At 33.8% G+C, this 17,971-nt stretch overlaps 1 protein-coding gene across 2 annotated transcripts in view; it reads left to right on the plus strand.

The window, feature by feature from the left end:
- Positions 1-17,453, plus strand: part of syne3 (spectrin repeat containing, nuclear envelope family member 3) — a 35,059-nt gene extending 17,606 nt beyond the window's left edge. Inside the window, exons 12-18 of one of the 2 annotated variants that reach the window (XM_051133917.1) lie at positions 968-1,129; positions 2,333-2,505; positions 2,946-3,501; positions 5,071-5,229; positions 8,188-8,361; positions 8,672-8,713; positions 14,540-17,453. In XM_051133917.1, the coding sequence (XP_050989874.1) occupies positions 968-1,129; positions 2,333-2,505; positions 2,946-3,501; positions 5,071-5,229; positions 8,188-8,361; positions 8,672-8,713; positions 14,540-14,731 (1,458 nt within the window). In that variant the 3' untranslated portion in view covers positions 14,732-17,453. The remainder of the gene's footprint in view (positions 1-967; positions 1,130-2,332; positions 2,506-2,945; positions 3,502-5,070; positions 5,230-8,187; positions 8,362-8,671; positions 8,714-14,539) is intronic. The other variant, XM_051133918.1, reaches the window with a different exon arrangement.
- The last annotated feature ends 518 nt before the right edge of the window (positions 17,454-17,971 follow it).

A 17,971-nucleotide genomic window follows, 5' to 3' on the forward strand; every position in this document is an offset into this window, starting at 1 on the left:
ATGTAATTTATTCCTGTGACCATAAATTTTGGAAATGAATTTTTCTGGAGCCATTACTCTAGTTTTCAGTGTCACATGATCCTTCAGAAATCATTCAGATATATGCTAATATGGTGTTTAAGAGACATTTCTTATTATTTTTATCACTGAAAACTGCTTAAGATTTTTGTGTAAACCATGATGGGTTTTTTTTTTCAGGATTCTTAAATGAATAAAAAGTTCAAAAGAGCAGCATAAATTGAATTAGAATTTTAGATTTGTTTTCATGGAAATAATTCTATGGAACAGTTAAAGATTTTCAAAAGTGTGTCTAGGAAAAACATAAGCGCTTTTCTCAGATGTGCAGTTTATTCTAAATTTTAACCAATCATATTATGCTCATGCATCGGCCTTACAACTGTACAAATATTATGTGAACATGAATTATTAGATCCTGTGCTCAGGCATCCATGATACTAAATGTAACCCTTTAAAAAAAAAAAATATCTATGGAGTTATGAATTTGAGAGCTGCTACATAGGGAGGATTTTCAAAGAGTAAGTTAATTTTCTTGTTTGAATGAACTGTTCCTCACATTCATAATATTTTTATTGCTAATTGATAGACATACGAAATTCAGAATAATGAGAGGGGAGGCTACATGTCTTTTTACTAGCCACTTCAAAAATGCCCAACTTCACAAGTGATTCTGATTTAACCCTGAAGATCTGTGGAAACCGCTGCGATCACACCCTGGTTTTCACACCTCCCGCTGTGTGTTGATCATGATGATGATGAAGAAGATGACTATGAAGGCCTTGATCAAACCTCCTTATTTCAGTTTTAATGCACACTTGTGGCCCGAAGAGATTTTTTTCTTTTTGGATAAGATACCAGAATTTTACTGCATTAAAATCCTTCTCACATATGTTTCAGGTTCATAATGTATGTGTGTATTTATGTGTATATGTGTTGCTCTTCATTTCAGATAAAGGTGAATGAAAGTGAGGAGAACATTGCAGAACATGAGAGTTTCCATGACAATATTCTGAATATGGAGAAATGGTTAATGATCATGAGACAAAAACTAGAGTCGTTTCACGGATCGGATGGGGAATGGAGCATCGATAACCGCCAGCATGAGGCTGAGGTACACCGATGAGCAAGAAACTTATGTTACGTGTACTAAAGGGAACATGATAAAAAAACATAACAAAGCTTCTCAAAGCTTTCATATTTTAAATATTTGAAAGGAACATATTTTAATCTAGTATTATTATTATTATTATTATATTTAAATAATAAATTAATATGTTGATATTTGTTCAATAATCTGAATGAAGAAGCCAAAGATTATAAAGCATAGTATTCTAAAACATTAACATAATAATCTAATAATCAGATTAACATATGAATGTATTCTTATATTGCCCACTGTTAGATGAATTTTATTTCTTTTAGATTTTATTTCAAGATTGCCATGATGTAATTGTGTACTTATGTTGCCCACTGATAGATTCATTTTTATTTCATTTTATCATTTTATTTCCAGATTACCATGATATAAATGTATTCTTCACCCACTGATAGATTATTTTATTTTATTTTCAGATTATCATGATATAAATGTTTTCTTTACCCACTGATAGATTATTTTTATTTAATTTTATTTTTAATTTTCAGATTATCATGTATTTTTTACCCACTGATTCATTATTTTTATTTATTTTATTTTATATTTCATTTTATTTTCAGATTATCATAATATAAATGTTTTCTTTACCCACTGATAGATTATTTATTTTATTTTATTTTATTTCCAGATTAACATGATATAAATGTATTCTGATATTGCCCACTGATATATTATTTCTATTTATTTTAGATTTTATTTCCATATTACCATGATGTAAATGTGTATTTATGTTGCCCGCTGATACATTCATTTTTATTTTATTTTATTTCCAGATTAACATATAAATGTATTCTTATATTGCCCACTGTTAGAATAATTTTATTTCTTTTAGATTTTATTTTAAGATTACCATGATGTAATTGTGTACTTGTTGCCCACTGATAGATTAATTTTTATTTTATTTTTATTTTTTTAATCATTTATTTATTTTTTTGCAGCACTTGTATTTTGTCATGAATCATGATTATCATAGTAAATTTTTATGAGAGATAAAAAAATTATTCACTTTAACCCATTTTATGATATTTAAGAAGAGTCAAAAACTTGATGTATTTCTGTTTCTAGGATCATGTCACAAAAGCAAATGAATGCTTGCTTGTGCATGCATGTTTGTAGTATTTTCGACTCAGTCTTGTATCTCTGTTGTTGCACCTCTAGAGGGCGCTAGGAGAGTTTCCAGAGAAGGAGCTTCAGCTTCATCAGACGGAGGCTCAGGGTCAGACTGTGCTGGCCAGAACCTCAGATGAAGGCAAAGTTCACATCCAGCAAGACCTTAAACGCCTCAGAGAAACCTGGATGTCCCTCCACACGCTTAGTCTCAATCTTTACAGGTTAGAAAAAACAATGTTTACAATAATACTGGGTGTTGATGGTAGTAAATGGAGAGAAACTATGACTCAAGGAGTCATAATTATGATTATTTTGTCATACCTGATGAACAATCCTCATAGGAATTGCAGCAGACATATTTCACATTCTGTTTGTACTGCACCCAGTTCATCTGGTCATCTTGATTATAATTATTGTTGATTGCTTGTTGAGTCAATGCTGTTCACATGATGTTTACTAGTCAGAAGTTGAACAAACATCCAGAATGTAGCATCTGCTTTTAAACAAAGTAGGTGATAAGTGTAATTTTTCAGTGTAAAATACTTCAAAGTAGACAAATATTGGCTGATTAATCACTGACCTGGCCCTACTTTAGCACTACTGTATGTAAAATAAAAAATTTTCTGACAACCTATTTATTACTTTCACCTTAATTTATTAGCCTTCTGAATAGGCAGGCAGCCACAGGCAACCAAGACTCCCAATTACAGAGAACCGAGTTGCTGGACAGATGGGCTGAAGGCCATCACCAGGGAACGACTTCAGACTTTGAAGTGGGATTTGCCAAAGGAGATGAAGGAACAGACCAGCATCAGAGATCCTACCATGGATCAAAATCAACAGGCCACCCACAACTGGAGAGGAACATGGAAGCAAAACCAGATCGAATTCGAATTGTGCTCCCTGAGGGCGACTCAAGACAAGGAGGTTCAGAGGTCTGGAGACGAGAGTGGCGTTACCAAGACCAGTCCATGGATGATGAGGTAGATGCAGTCATATCTGGAGGTGACCGTAATGTGAACAGGAAGTGGACTGGAATAGACGAAAGTGACTTGATCAGCACTGGTGGTCGGACTGGGGAATGGGTTGAACAACACATATCTGCTTCTGGGATTGAAGACCTGGATATAAAAAGCAGATACAGCTTTTTAAGTGGGACTGACTCTGACGCACAGAAAAGGAAGCGGCCATCACAGATGCCCTCTGATGACACTCAGGTAAGGATGATTAAAACATGTTTTTTGACAGTTACCATTAGGGCTGGGCATTATATCAAAATATGCAAAGTATTTGCAATGATTTTGCTTGCAATGTAATTCAGTTACATAGTACATATTCTAGTGCTTTTATTTGATGCAGTTTTTGCATTTAAAAAATATATCAAAATAGAAAAAATAAATTAATTTGTAATAATATTTCACAGTTTTATTGTTTTTCTGTTTTTGATTAAATAAATGTAGTTTTGGTGAACTTAAAAACGTATTCAAAAAAACTTTTGGGCAGTAGAGAAAAAAATAATTGTTTCTTCATTTAGTGAAAAACACATGGAAAACATGTCTATTATTTTAAACTAGATTTTTATTTGAATTTACATTATTAATAGTGCTGTCATTCAATTAAAAAAAATTAATTATTCGCACATTTTTTTCTGAAATTAATTACGCTTAATGGCCTAACATTACAGTTGTTAAATATACTTTATATATTAAACTACATTGCAATAATTTCACAATTTACAAATTAATGTAGAAACAACATAAAGACAGTATATTTTTAATGTTTGTTAATATTTGTGAGTATCACTGATACCAATATTACTGATGTCTCTAGGAAATTATTTTTTTCTCTAATATTTAACCATTGCCTATAGTCATTCAGCAATACTATATAATTGAGAGCTATTAATTTTAAGATTTATTAGACTTTTAAAATTATTTCATATAACAACTTCTAAGTTACGTGAACATAAAACTATCTTGCCCTGCAGCAAGTAGGAATAGAAATTTAATATACACAAAAATTGAATAACGTTATCAAACACTAAATATTGAATTAATTATAGACGAATCCTTAAAGCTACAAAAGTTATTGATTTCCTCTTTTTTTGTTATTTGATTAATATACATCTCTGCAGCTAGTTTATTAGGTTATTTGGCTGCTATTAATTTAATAGCTGCCCCTGCTGAACGTGACATGGATCTGCTCGTAATTTCATTCACGCTTTAATATGAAATAATAGAGGCTATAGCGTATGCCACCACATTTGTGCATGCAATTAAAGCATGCATGCTACAGGAGCACAGTATAACGGCTGACAGGACAGGAAATTTCGCTTTTACTGACATACGGCCCGACAACATCTCATCTGGTCGCCGTTCACTGTTGTTCTACTGAAGCTCCCTCGTCACCTGTGACTTCTCGCTCTCCTTTGACTGTTTGAAGACATTCTGTGACTAAATAAACACTTCTTGTCAAGAAAAAAGGGACAGAAGCAACAGTTGTGAGTGGGGTGGCCAACCCTAGCTCTGCCCCTGTGTTAACATGCTGATTTTGACAGCACTAATTATTAAACATGTTGAGTCATACTCTGAGTCTGGCACTATTTCAGGTATTTTATATATTTTTAAATATATATAAAAAGAGATGTGCAATCATCAAAATACATAAAAAATATGGAGATACATTTTTAGCTAGATCACCCAGCCCTAAAGCCACTATTATGCAAGCAGCACCTAGGCTATAATCATAAACGGACAGAGGGATGTCTCTTTTCATTTCTGCTGCAGATGGGCTCTCAGGGGCCCCAGCGTCATGCTGATATGGAGGCTCAGAGGAGAGAGTTTGAAGTGTGGCTTCACAAGGAAAACGACAAACTCACAGAAATTCTGAACAACCAAAGATCCTTGAGCGCTAAAGAACTGAGGATAAAACAGAATACACTCAAGGTTGGTGGTGTTTGTTACATTTTTTTGCTTTCTTTTTATCTGTTTTTGATTAATGTTTTATATGGAATCCAAGATTTCAAAAAGTCTTAGAGTAAAAAACAATCTTTGATAGCTTTGATATCTTATTCAACAAAGCGCAGTGTGATGTTTTACTTTGGTCACACCGAACATGCTGGATCATTTTCAGCATGTGAAGCTACATGTCTATGGGAATCTGATGTGTAGTGTGCCGTACACAGTTTACATCAGTGCCGTTGTAGCTGCAGATCTGTGAAGCATTGAAAGGCTTATGCTCAGGTTTTACCCTAGGCTTGGAAAATTTTTAAACTTCACAACTTCCTGGAAGCTGTCATATCTGATGACAGTTGAGCTGACAGCCACTGTGTCACATTGACAGCCACAGCTTCACAGCTCTGATTTGGGAAAAGCCATTGAATGGCAATTCATAGGTGGTCTTACTGGTCTATAGTATTATACTATAGGTGTTCTGTAGTATAATTACTGGATACTACAATGTAATGTGCTCATAAGGTGTTCTAAGTGTACTGAAATTAAATTGCAAAGCATTTTTATCAGCTATTTTTCTATAAAGAAACGGTTAAATTACTCAGTATTATCATTAAAAACTGATGACTGAATTAGATTTTATCTGTCAAATGGAAAGAGAGAAATTTTATTTGCTATTACAACTGATAACAGAACTGTTCCTGGAGTTTCTATCACATACTTTGTTCCTGTAAACTCTTTAGTAACTTAAACGAGCCTAATCAGAATGTAAATTAAAATAAATAAAAAAGGTCTCAAAATTATGAGAATAAAGTCGAAGTGTTTCGAGAATAAAGTCAAAATTACGAGAATAAAGTTGAAGTGTTTAGAGAATAAAGTTGAAGTGTTTTGAGAATTAAATTAAAAATTTTTTGGAATAAAGTCAAAATATTTTGAGAATAAAGTCTAAATATCACAAGAATAAAGTCGAAATTACGAGAATAAAGTCGAAATGTTTTGAGAATAAAGTCAAAAATACGAGCATAAAGTCTTAAGTGTTTCAAGAATAAAGTCGAAATGTTTTGAGAATAAAGTCAAAATTACAAGAATTAATTCGTAACAATTACGAGATTGCACATTTGCACATGCAAATGGCCTGGACTGGCAGCACTGGGAGATATTCCAAAATCTGTTTTATAGTGAAATTCAAACAATATGTCAATTGCAATAATGTGTTTTTCACACTCTTAAATGTGCCATGACAGATTGCTGTATTTGCCTCAGTTTAAGCGGCATGTGAATCAATCATTATTCCAATTACAATAAGACATTCATTTCATTCACTTCATTGAAACATTTCATTTCATTTCTTTTTTGTCATTCCTTCTGATGTTTCTTCATGTTTATATAAACTTGAAATAAAGAGGAAAAACACATTTATAATTTGCATTTCGTGATAAAACTGATAGAATTTGAAAGCTAAGCTGTGTTACATTAAAAGCAACAAAGCAGCCTTTAAAACGTTTTATTGCTGTTTTTAATTAAATACATGTGAGGAATGAAAGATTGGATGCCACAGACGGTTTTGCATAGTAGGTGGTGGAATTTTCACAAAGAAAACAGTGTAATTTAATGAAACGAATGTCTCATTGTAATTGAAAAGACGAAAAAAGCATTATTGCAAGACACATTGTTTGTATTTCACTATAAAACTGACAGATTTTGAAAGCTGAGACTTTGTTTTGTAATAAAAGTACCAAAAGCACAAAGCTTAATGCTATTATTGGGTGGCTGGCGCACTACAAAAAGGCCTAATGAATGCAATCGAAGATGGGAAATATTTCCAAGCATACTGTCCCTGTGAGTAGAACACATGGTATGATTTTTGCTAATAATTGCACATATATTCAAGTAAATTCCATTGGCTTGGCAACTTCTCACAGTGTCAATCCAGGCCATTTGCATGCACAGACTATACTCTCAAAATATTTAAATTTTAATTGCTATGATTTAAATTAGGTATGTTCATTTACCGTTCATTGCTCGTTAACCGTTTATTAACCGTTAACCGACAAGATTATTTTAAATTCGAATTTAATTATTTCAGGAAGGATAAGTGTCTGTGACCCGTTAAAAATACCAAAATTTGTTTCCCAGGGATTAATTTTACATGCGCAAAAAGCAGCACTAAAACAGGGAACTAAAATAGCCTAGTATATATTTATAGTGCTTGTAAACATTTTGTGTTGGCATAAGGTCTATTTCTGAATTTAATAATAAAATGAGACTTAACGTTATAGGCCTACGCGATTTATCTTTTTTTTTTTTTCTCTCTCTCTCTCAAAAATGCAATTTCATTTTATTTTAACAATCCAGCAAACGTTTTTTCAATAAATTACTCAAAAAAAAAAAAAAAAAAAAAGAAACAATTAAATGACCTTTTAAACCATTAAACTGATTGTATCATTCGGTCAAAATTCTTTCTGTCAGTTAATGGTTAACCAGTTAAAATGAGCATCTGTGATTTAATTCTCTAAATTTCAACTTTATTCTTGAAATATTTCGACTTTATTCTCAAAATATGTCGACTTTAATCTTGTAATTTTAGATTTATTTTTTAACGTGGCACTAAACACTGAAGACTGAAGTAATGCCTGCTAAAAATGCATCTTTGCCATCAGATACATTTTAAAGTATACTAAAATGGAGTTATTTTAATATTTCACAGTACTTAAGTATTTCCTGTATTTTTGATTAAATAAAAGCAGCCTTAATAAGCGCAAGAGACTTCTTTCAAAAATTCCAATCCCAAACTTTTGTATAATACTGCACTTTCCTCAGAAAACCATAAAAGCTCAAAATAACTGGATTATGATCCAATTGTGAGCACAGATCTTTAACAAGTACAGTACAAACCCTGCATAGTAATTGTCCTGATTTTTTTTTTTTTTTTTTTTTTATGAATATGAATAGGGTCTACATGCCAGTGTAGCCTGGGGTCAGAGTCAGTTTCAGAAGTTGTTGGCCGGTCGGCAGAGTAAGTCAGCAGAGGAGGATGTGGAACTAGAAGATCTGCGTTATCGCTGGATGTTATACAAGTCCAAACTTAAAGAGGCTGGTGACCTCAGAGGTCTGCTAAAACAACAGGTACAAAGAAAATCTGTGACAACTAATTCTTTTTATTATTTTTTTAATATTATTCCCTTTTTTTTTTTTTTGCTTGTGCCACAAAATGTCTTTTTAACCTGAAGCCATCATTTTAACTGCCTTCGGTTTTGAAAAATGGTGAAGAAAATTATTATATAATGAATACCAGGAAAGAGCCATATATCATATACTATGTGATTTCTCCACTAACCAAAACAGATTTTGATGTAGTATCATGTGTCCGCCACAAGGGGGTAGCAGCTTGCAGCCGGATGTAACTAACTAAACCAAATGTTTCTGTTTGTTTCAGGGTGTCAGTGGACAGGGACAGGAGCATGTCCGAGCTGGAAAGGTAGGTTTTATTCTTTGAACGTAGGCCTTGACGCTGTGAGTGGGCTTGTGTTTAAAGTGAGTTTCAAAATCTCTCTGATCTCACAGTGGAAAATGTTTGAAGCCTTTTTGAGAGAAAGTATTCCCTTTTCAGGTCTAGAAGAGAACTGAAAGTATTTATTTATTGACACCAACTGAGGCTGGTGGAGTTTGTTTCTGCAATGTAACAAGGGCCTATGATTAATAATTGTGAAAGAAGGTGCTTATTTGGCAGTTCAGATCATTGTGTTTGACAAAATGGTTTTTGAATGCCGTTTCATGTCGAACTTTTAAGAGTTTGTAAGCATTCTCAAGTGAAGTGAGACACTGTTGAGCTGGATTAGTTGGAGGGCTTTAAAACAGGGGCTCATAAATAGCGTTTTAAAGGCCTGAACCAAATCGTCCTCTTAGCCCTCAATAACAAATGCTATTTTTTGGCCCCATGGGCCACTTAGAGACCTCAAGACAGTTGCTCCACTGTGTCTCTCTGGGAAGCGTGTTAATCTTTCTCAGTAATTTCTCAGTTTTCTCAGCGTTCACACCTTTTTTAACACCTCTCTTCTCACTCCTTCTCTCTCTGGCCATCTGTTCATGAACGGTCACGTCTGCTTGAGAAGAGATGCAGGTGCCCTGCTGACTGCATATAAAAGGCTGTTCTGAGTTTGCCTCCATTATTTACATAAGCAGATATTAGTGGATGGAGATAGAAATGTTTTTTTGTACATGCAGCATTACCATACAATTAATAAGACTATTCACATATGCATTGGTTGAGTTAGTTCTGCAAAATATGCCAAAAAAAAAAAATAAATATTTTGAAGCATGCTCCATTACTCAGGATCCATAGCAAATCCCTCATGTTTTTCTGTTTGTTCTGTTGTAGCTAGTTACTAAAGGGATTGTTCACCCAAAAATGTTCTGCCATCATGTACTCACTCTCATGTTGTTCCAAACATGTTTGACTCAATTTCTTCTGTTTAAAACAATGTTGTTTTCAATCCAACTGGTGAAAATAATAAAAAATAGTACTGTCAAATCGATTAATTGCGATTATTCGCATCCAAAATAAAATTGTGTTTACATAATATGTGTGTGTACTGCGTATATTTATATATACAGTAGTCAACATTTGAAGTGGATCAAAACATTTAATCAAAGTTGTCCTAAAACCAAAACAATACCCATTCTTGTCTTAGGACAACTTTGATTAATTTTTTTGATCCACTTCAAATGTTGATTACTGTACACATATAAATATACACAGAACACACACATACTATATGTAATCAAACTTTAATTTTGGATGTGATAAATCGCAATTATTCAATTTGACAGCACCAATATTTTTGTTTCGCATCCAAAATAAAAGTGTATTTTACATAATGTGTGTGTGTACTGTGTATATTTATATATACATATTAACATACACAGTACATATATGCAAACTTTGATTTTGGATGCGATTAACCCTTTAACTGTCACTCCCTATCTTGAACATAGACATGAAAATGCACTATCCAAAGTTACATTTTTATAATTCCTGAACGAAAACATGTTGTAATATGATTTTGATGTACAATTTCCATGGTAATTCAATGTCTGATTTTAAAATGGTTTTCAAAGGATTTTAAGTTTTCAGTTGATATATAATTTCTTAAGATTTTATTGCGTGATAGGGAAAAAGGCAACAAAGAAAGTCTTTTTGTGGCAAAGGTCAGAACTCCTGTTATGATGTAGATTTTTGAGGTGCACTCTTGAGTTTTTTTTCTACATAACTTGTAACACAAAAGAGTGGTAAAATACCTATTTAGGAGTCTTAGACCTTCCCAATGATATATAGTTTGTCATGATTAGATTAGAATTTATTTGTAATATAGTGTAGTAAACTAAGCGCCCCACAGAGCAGACGGTGACAGTTAAAGGGTTAATTGCGAATAATCAAATTGACAGCACTAAACAACCTTATTTGAAGACATAAGTAAATGTGAGTAAATGACAGAATTTTAATTTTCAGATGAGCTGTTTCTATAAATAATTTTAATACTGTGGTATGTCTTGTATTTAGACTGAGTTGTGCATGTTTTTATTCATACCACTTGTTTAAAACCTTTCGTTTGCTGTTTTACTCAGGCCACTGAAAAAAAAAAAACCCTCTTTTGAATTATTTTGAAATTAGCATGCTCCATATCTGAAAACATAGAAACCAATTTTCAGATAGGCCTTATGTATTAACAAACCACATATTTGAAGTCTAAACGAAGTACAATCACCTAAAACAAACATCACCTAAAAAAACTCTTAAAGGGAATCCTGGGTATTAAGACTTGTATGGCTTAATATAACATAAATTATGTATTTTACTTAAATATGTAGTAGAAAACCCATGGACAATTTATGTTATTTAAAAATCCACGTTTTATAATATTTTGGACTATGGGGGGCGCCATTATTTCAATTATGTGAAACGGCTGCATTTGAAAAACTTGCGCCACCTGTTGCTATTTTGACCTCAGCACGACTCGAAATACACAATTTGGAAAATCAAATACTGATTCAATGCCACATTGTGCACCTTTTGATTGTAATTTTCAGTCGTAGGGCAGTTATAGAAGTGATGTGAGTCTTCACTGCTTTTCATAGCAATAAGAAGAGGAGAAAAGAATGGAAAGATACATGTGAATGAATAAAACTTTCTAAAGATAGCATCTTTGTTCTCTCTACTTTAGCCCTGATGCCATTTGAGGCGTTTAGTAGACCACAGCTACTGAAAGAGCATACAAATGGCAGAGACAGGAAACGCTAGATGCCATCCTGTCAGGATGTAATCATGCCGAAGCTTGTCATGAAGCTGCAGCCACTGAGGGAGTTTTTCAGTGTGGATTTCACTCGATATCCGGGGGCGTTTAGGGTCCTTGTGGGGAAATCAAGGGTACGGCATTTGGTTTAAGTCTACGCTTATATCCATCACCACCTGTAAGCTTTTTTCAGTAACTGTGGTCATCGTATCAGTATTTTATTTTTCGAGTTATGTTGTGGTAAAAATAGCAACAGGCAGCGCCAGTAGCTCAGAGTACAGCCATTTCACATCATAATGGCGCCCCTCATAGTTCAAAATATGTACAAAATTAGGTGGATTTTTAAAATAATGTAAAAATGGGTTTTCTACTACATATTTCAGTAAGAGACATCATTTACAATATATTAAGCCATACAAGTCTTAATACCTGGGGTTTCAAACTTTAAAACTACATTCCATGACACAAAAATAGTATTATTTATAAAGTTATAGTGGATTTGGGTGTACACCATGACATTCGCTGTGAGAAATACCTCAAATGGATCTGATGTCACTATAATATCACACTCCTCTCAGCCAATCAGATTTGAGGGCCAGAAAGAATATTTTTGTTTTGACTCTATTTTGCCATTGCAAACATGTTTAGGTTCTCATTAGTGCATCATATGTCCACACAAGTAAATGTTGTGCACCTGAACAGCGTCTGTCTCTGTCATGGAAACCATCATCATCTTCTGTTTTTCTGTACACACTTCGATTATCCGTGTCACTGACCAAATACAGTTATCTAATTGTGAAGATGACACTTCAGTTGTCAGTGAGGTAATCTTTCTGTAACTGTAATTACAGGCTGTTTGCATAGAATCTATAATTATTTGTTGTTATCAAATATATTGTCCTGTTGTGTGATTATCAGACCAAAACGATATGATTGGATGATGTTTATCTGTAAGAATAGTCTGTCGTTCTATGCATGACACCAGGCCTGAGTACTACTGTAATTACTTTCCAGCATAATTATATTGTCCTGAATAGAGGCTGACAAAAGAAAAGTGTGGAAAGAGATTTCGGCTTTTCATCCACCCACATTTCCTCCTCCTCATTTTCTCGTACTTCTGCACTCTCTCTCAAACACCCAGAGAGAAAGAGTTCCCATGTTCCTCAGCTTTGCTACAGTTGAATAGAAAGGGTTGTATTAAGTTCAGATATCTCAGAGCGATGGCGGGTGTTGAGCAGCTGTGGGTGGACATTCACTCCCACAGTTCTACAGGAGCTTGAAAAACTTCCTTATTTTTTTCAGGTATGCACTTGTCTGTGTGAATTTGTTTTCGGCATCTGGTGAGTCATGGAAAAGTGACTGAATCATAGTGATGTTTTTTATCAGATGCATTATGCTAATGAGTGAGAGATCGGTGCTGTGTTGCTGCATAAAGTCACAAGCCATGTTTGTATAAAAGAGATTTCTTTTTGTAATCTCATGATTTGGAGGAATTATATGAGATTTGGCCTGTATGGGCTTTTTCTACTAAGAAAAAACATTTTCTTTGTGTTCTTGTTGGCAATTTAAAATTATTTTTAAAACCTAGAGAATCACCTTTACACTCTGAATTTGGTCTTATTGTGTGCACACATTATTTTTGTAATAAATCAAGTGAGTCATCTACCTTAGCAATTTTTTTAGGTACACAGCAACAAGTACTTTAAAAAAACATGATGGTTCACTCATATTACTACGAATGGGATAAATGGCAATGCCCAATATTGTGGAATAAATCCCGCATTCTAAATAAAAAAAGCCAATCGACAGTTGGTAATGTAATTGCATTACTGCAGGTTTAGTTGCGTTCTGCGACAAGTGCATAAGACTGCACATGTGCACTGTCTGGGCCAACTTAAAATGTATGCATTTTAGGTATTTAAGGATAAGTAGCAATATTAATGGAGCAGTTCGTATCAGATTGTATTGTCGATTTGAAATATGGTATTTAAATATGAGTTCAGCCAGCAGTTTTTAAAATTTACCCCAACAAGTAGATAGGTGTTGGTCTTGCATGCCCAAAATTGCTTGGAGGCATTGCAAATATGGTCGCCAATTCCTAGAAGAGACTTTGACAACACTAGGCACAAAGACTTTTTTAGAGAAACATTTTAAAAATTATTCTTGAATAAGGCAACTCCAGAATGCAGTGCAGTAAGGTCATTCAGGGTTTTTATCCAGCAAAGGAGTCCATTTTTAGTGATTTATTTTTTTTCATAACTTCAAAACATCTGTAGAAATTTCTTCCATGTAATACATTTTTTTTACAATTTCTCCCAAAATTTGTTTTACACTAAGAAAATATATACACTACCAGTCATAGTTATTTAACAGAAAGATTTTTAATGTTTTTTAAAGTAGTCTCTTCTGCTCACTAAGCCTGCATTTATTTGATCCAGCAAAAACAGTACAATTTTTGAAAACTTTTTACTATTTAAAATAACTATTTAGATATATTTTAAAATATAACTTATTTGTGTGATCAAAGCTTAATTTTCAGCATCATTAGTCCAGTCTTCAGTGTCACATTCCTTCAGAAATCATTCTAATATTCTGATTTGCTGTTCAAGAAACATTATTTTTATTATTTTTTTATTATCAATATTTTTTTTCAGGATTCTTTGACATATAGAAAGATCAAAAGATCAGCATTTATCTATAAAAAGCCTTTGTAACATTATGCACTATTCCTTTCAAAAGTTATAGAAATTAATACTTTAGCTGAATTTTTAGTTTATAGTTTAGGTTGTTGCATTAAGGCTAATGCACACTGACAGTGATGAGTAGTGACCAAAGTAATTTATTTTCAGTTGGATTTAGCGATTTGCTGCTGCAAAGTTGAGCAGTGACTGCAGTTAAAATAATATGATTTAAACAGCTGGACACTTGAAGCACCTAAAACAGAGTTAGCATGCAACAGCACAGCTATTTGGTGACCTGCAGTGTGAACGCATCTGTGGTTGTGTGTTTTGCAGGCAAACAGCAGTCTCAGCTTCCTTTACCGTGTATGTCGCGTGGCTCTTCCTCTCCAGCTCCTGTTGTTGGCCCTGCTGCTGCTGGCTTTCCTGCTGCCCATGATGGACGAGGGCACCAGCTGTTCACTGTCTAACAACTTCGCCCGCTCCTTCAACATCATGCTCCGCTACGACGGACCTCCACCCACCTAAGCGTCGACAAACAAAAGCAGCTTTTTAAAAAAAACCATGGTGTTTATATAACAAATACTTATATTTTTTATCATTGTTCTGTTAATGTTTTAAGTCATTTTATTTTTGGCTCTCAGCTGGTCTCACTCCACCGTACACCCACCGGTGGACCCAGCAGATGAGAAAGCTTGTGTTTGTGTGTATGTTTGTGTGAGAGAGAGAGTGAAAATGTGTGTGGGTGGATGGCATAGACGCTCACAACCTGCTCGACATGATTCAAGCTGTTCATTTCTCTACAGGCATTTGGAGAAACCAGTGCAGCTTTTACAAAGAGAAAAACTCCCTTAAAGACATCTACTCAGGATCCATAGCAAATCCCTCATGTTTTTATGTTCGTTCTGTTGTGGCTAGTTACTAAAGGGATCGTTCACCCAAAAAAGATGTTCTCCCATCATGTACTCGCCCTCATGTTGTTTAAAACATGTTTGACTCACTTTCTTGTGTAACACATTTTTTTTGTCCTTAGTGGGGTCCAGTGTTGTTTTTGACCCAACTGGTGTTCATTGTATGAATTAAAGCAATAACAATATTATTGCTGTTAAATCGATTAATCACGATTAATCACATCCAAATTAAAAGTATGTTTACGTAATATGTGTGTGTACTGTGTATATTTATATATACATATAAATATACACAGTACACACACGTAAACAAATTTTTAGGGTGGATGCGATTAATTGTGATTAATCGATTTGACAGCACTAATATTTTTATTGCTTCACATTCAAAATACAAATGCGTTTTACATATGTGTGTGTATTGTGTATATTTATATATACATATAGATATACACAGTACACATATGTAAACAAACTTTGATTTTTGGATGCGATTAATCGAGTTGACAGCACTAATATTTTTATTGCTTCGCATCCAAAATCAAAGTGTGTGTGTACATATACACAGTACACACACATATGTAAACAAACTTTTATTTTGAATGCGATTAATCGTGATTAATCGAGTTGACTGCACTAATATTTTTATTGTTTCGCATCCAAAAAGAAAGTGTGTTTTACATATGTGTGTGTATTGTGTGTATTGTGTATATTTATATATACATATAAATATACACAGTACACATATGTAAACAAATTTTGATTTTGAATGTGATTAATCGCGATTAATCGATTTGACAGCACTAAAAATGTCTTTTTCAAAGACATGAGGGTGAGCACATGTCAGAATTTTAATTTTAATTTTCAGATGAGCTGTTCCTATAAATAGTTTTAATACTGTGGTATGTCTTGTATTTAAACTGAATTCTGCATGTTTTTATTCATACCGCTTATTTAAAATCTTTCGTTTGCTGTTTTACTCAGGCCACTCAAACTAAACTGTGTTTAAAATTTGATTGATTTTAAAGGTCAAAATCAATACAGACATTCCTGTATCACTCCATAGCTAAGGTGCACATGCTTTCAAAGAATAGTTTTCTTTCAACAGTTACATTGTTAAGCTTTACGACTGAGTTTTGGCCTTGGTTGGCCTCTGATTGTTGTTATAGGTTACTGTAAGTGTTTTGCAGGCATAGATTATTAAGTTAAAAATAGCTCTATTTGGGGGGAAATGTCCTTTTTTGAACATAACGTTGGAACTCTGACCTTTTTGGTCTGTTTTTCTTTTCTTTTCTTTCCTTTTTTGCAAGCAGTGTCTCCGCTGGGAATTCTAAGGGCCCAAAACCATAAGAGGTTGAGTTCAGTTATTTTTTCAGGACTGGTTCTTTAAGGTCATGGTTTGATGAAAGGAATGCCTTGGTTTATTTTTTGTCCAGAACAAAGGCTTCTCTGACAAATGCTCTGTCATTCAGAGCTGGCAAAAGTCAAAGCCCTGTTTGAACGCATCCTTGAGCTTTATGTTTGTAGTGTTAAACATTATTTAGAGGCTAATTGCATGGCTTTACAGCTTTGACTAGTATTACACATACGCACACCGCTTTTATCCTGTAGCAAAATGCCCTTTTAAAATCGTGTTCAGACCTCTCCGCGTATCTCTATGTTAAAACTGTAATTTTCATTAATATGTGATGCACTATCTAATGTTAAATGCATTAATAATAGTGCATGGTCAGAAAGAGATTTAACAGAAAATATGCTGCATTTTCCAAAAGAAACTGTTATGTTGAAGCTCGGCATATCAGTTTATTGCACTGCTTTATTATTTGTATTTAAAGGAATAGTTCACCCAAATCTGTGTGTGAACTGTTCCTTAATCTCTTTTTATGTTAATGCAGACCCTTTAATGATCTATACCGGATTCATCAATGATACTGTATGTTCTATACTAGACTGTACAATACTGTGTTAACGGTTCAACTGTTACAAAATCACCGTATATGATCATTAAATGTATGCTAATATAGCTAGTTTACAGCACTGTGTGCATGGGAGTTTTCTCATCGAAGATCTTTGATTTGGGAAGAAAATACTGGAAAATATTTTCAGACAGCTAACGAAATCAAACAAAAGCATGTAGAAATTATAACGAGTTTAAATGCATGAAGGGTTGTAAGCCAATGTATTAAGAAAAAAAAGGTTCAACATTTATTTTATTACCATATTTTGGAATGAATGAAACTCTTATGATGTATCTTTAAACTGATAAATATATATACCATATGAAGCATATAACCAGTATTTTTGTATTTTACTCCAGGCAATAAACATGCAGTGCATTTTCAGTCCTGTTTGTGTTTCTTTTGTTGCTATGGACTTGAGATTGAACAGATAATTGTGTGATTCAGTATCAAGATTCCCGTTCTGAAAGCCAGTGATCCTTTTTTTAGCAGGTAACGTATCTGTTTATCTACATTCAGCATTAAACCAAAGCTGAACTGGTCTGACAAGATGTGTAAAGATAAGGAAACCCAAAACCAACGTGCAGGTGAGAATAAACATGACGCAATAGAGCACAGCCAGGACTGCTTCCCTATCAATAGAGGCTATTTAAGGTCAGCATGGGGATACTTTACGAATGATTTGCTTCAGATAGTCGGAAACCACCTTATTTTTACCATAAGAGCGGATGCGGTCATTTGTAAATGGCTGGCTTCCGGTCTCATCCGCGTACAGCTATTCAATGGACCTTTCTTACATTTCTGGGTTTCTCATAGCGGAAGTCGTCATAGTTGGGTAAAATTAATGGATGAAATCCACAAATATATTTTTTGCATTCCCATTTGCTCAAATAGCAAAAGAA

Source organism: Labeo rohita, chromosome 17 (genome assembly GCF_022985175.1).
Source record: "Labeo rohita strain BAU-BD-2019 chromosome 17, IGBB_LRoh.1.0, whole genome shotgun sequence".
Classification (NCBI taxonomy): Eukaryota; Metazoa; Chordata; class Actinopteri; order Cypriniformes; family Cyprinidae; genus Labeo; species Labeo rohita.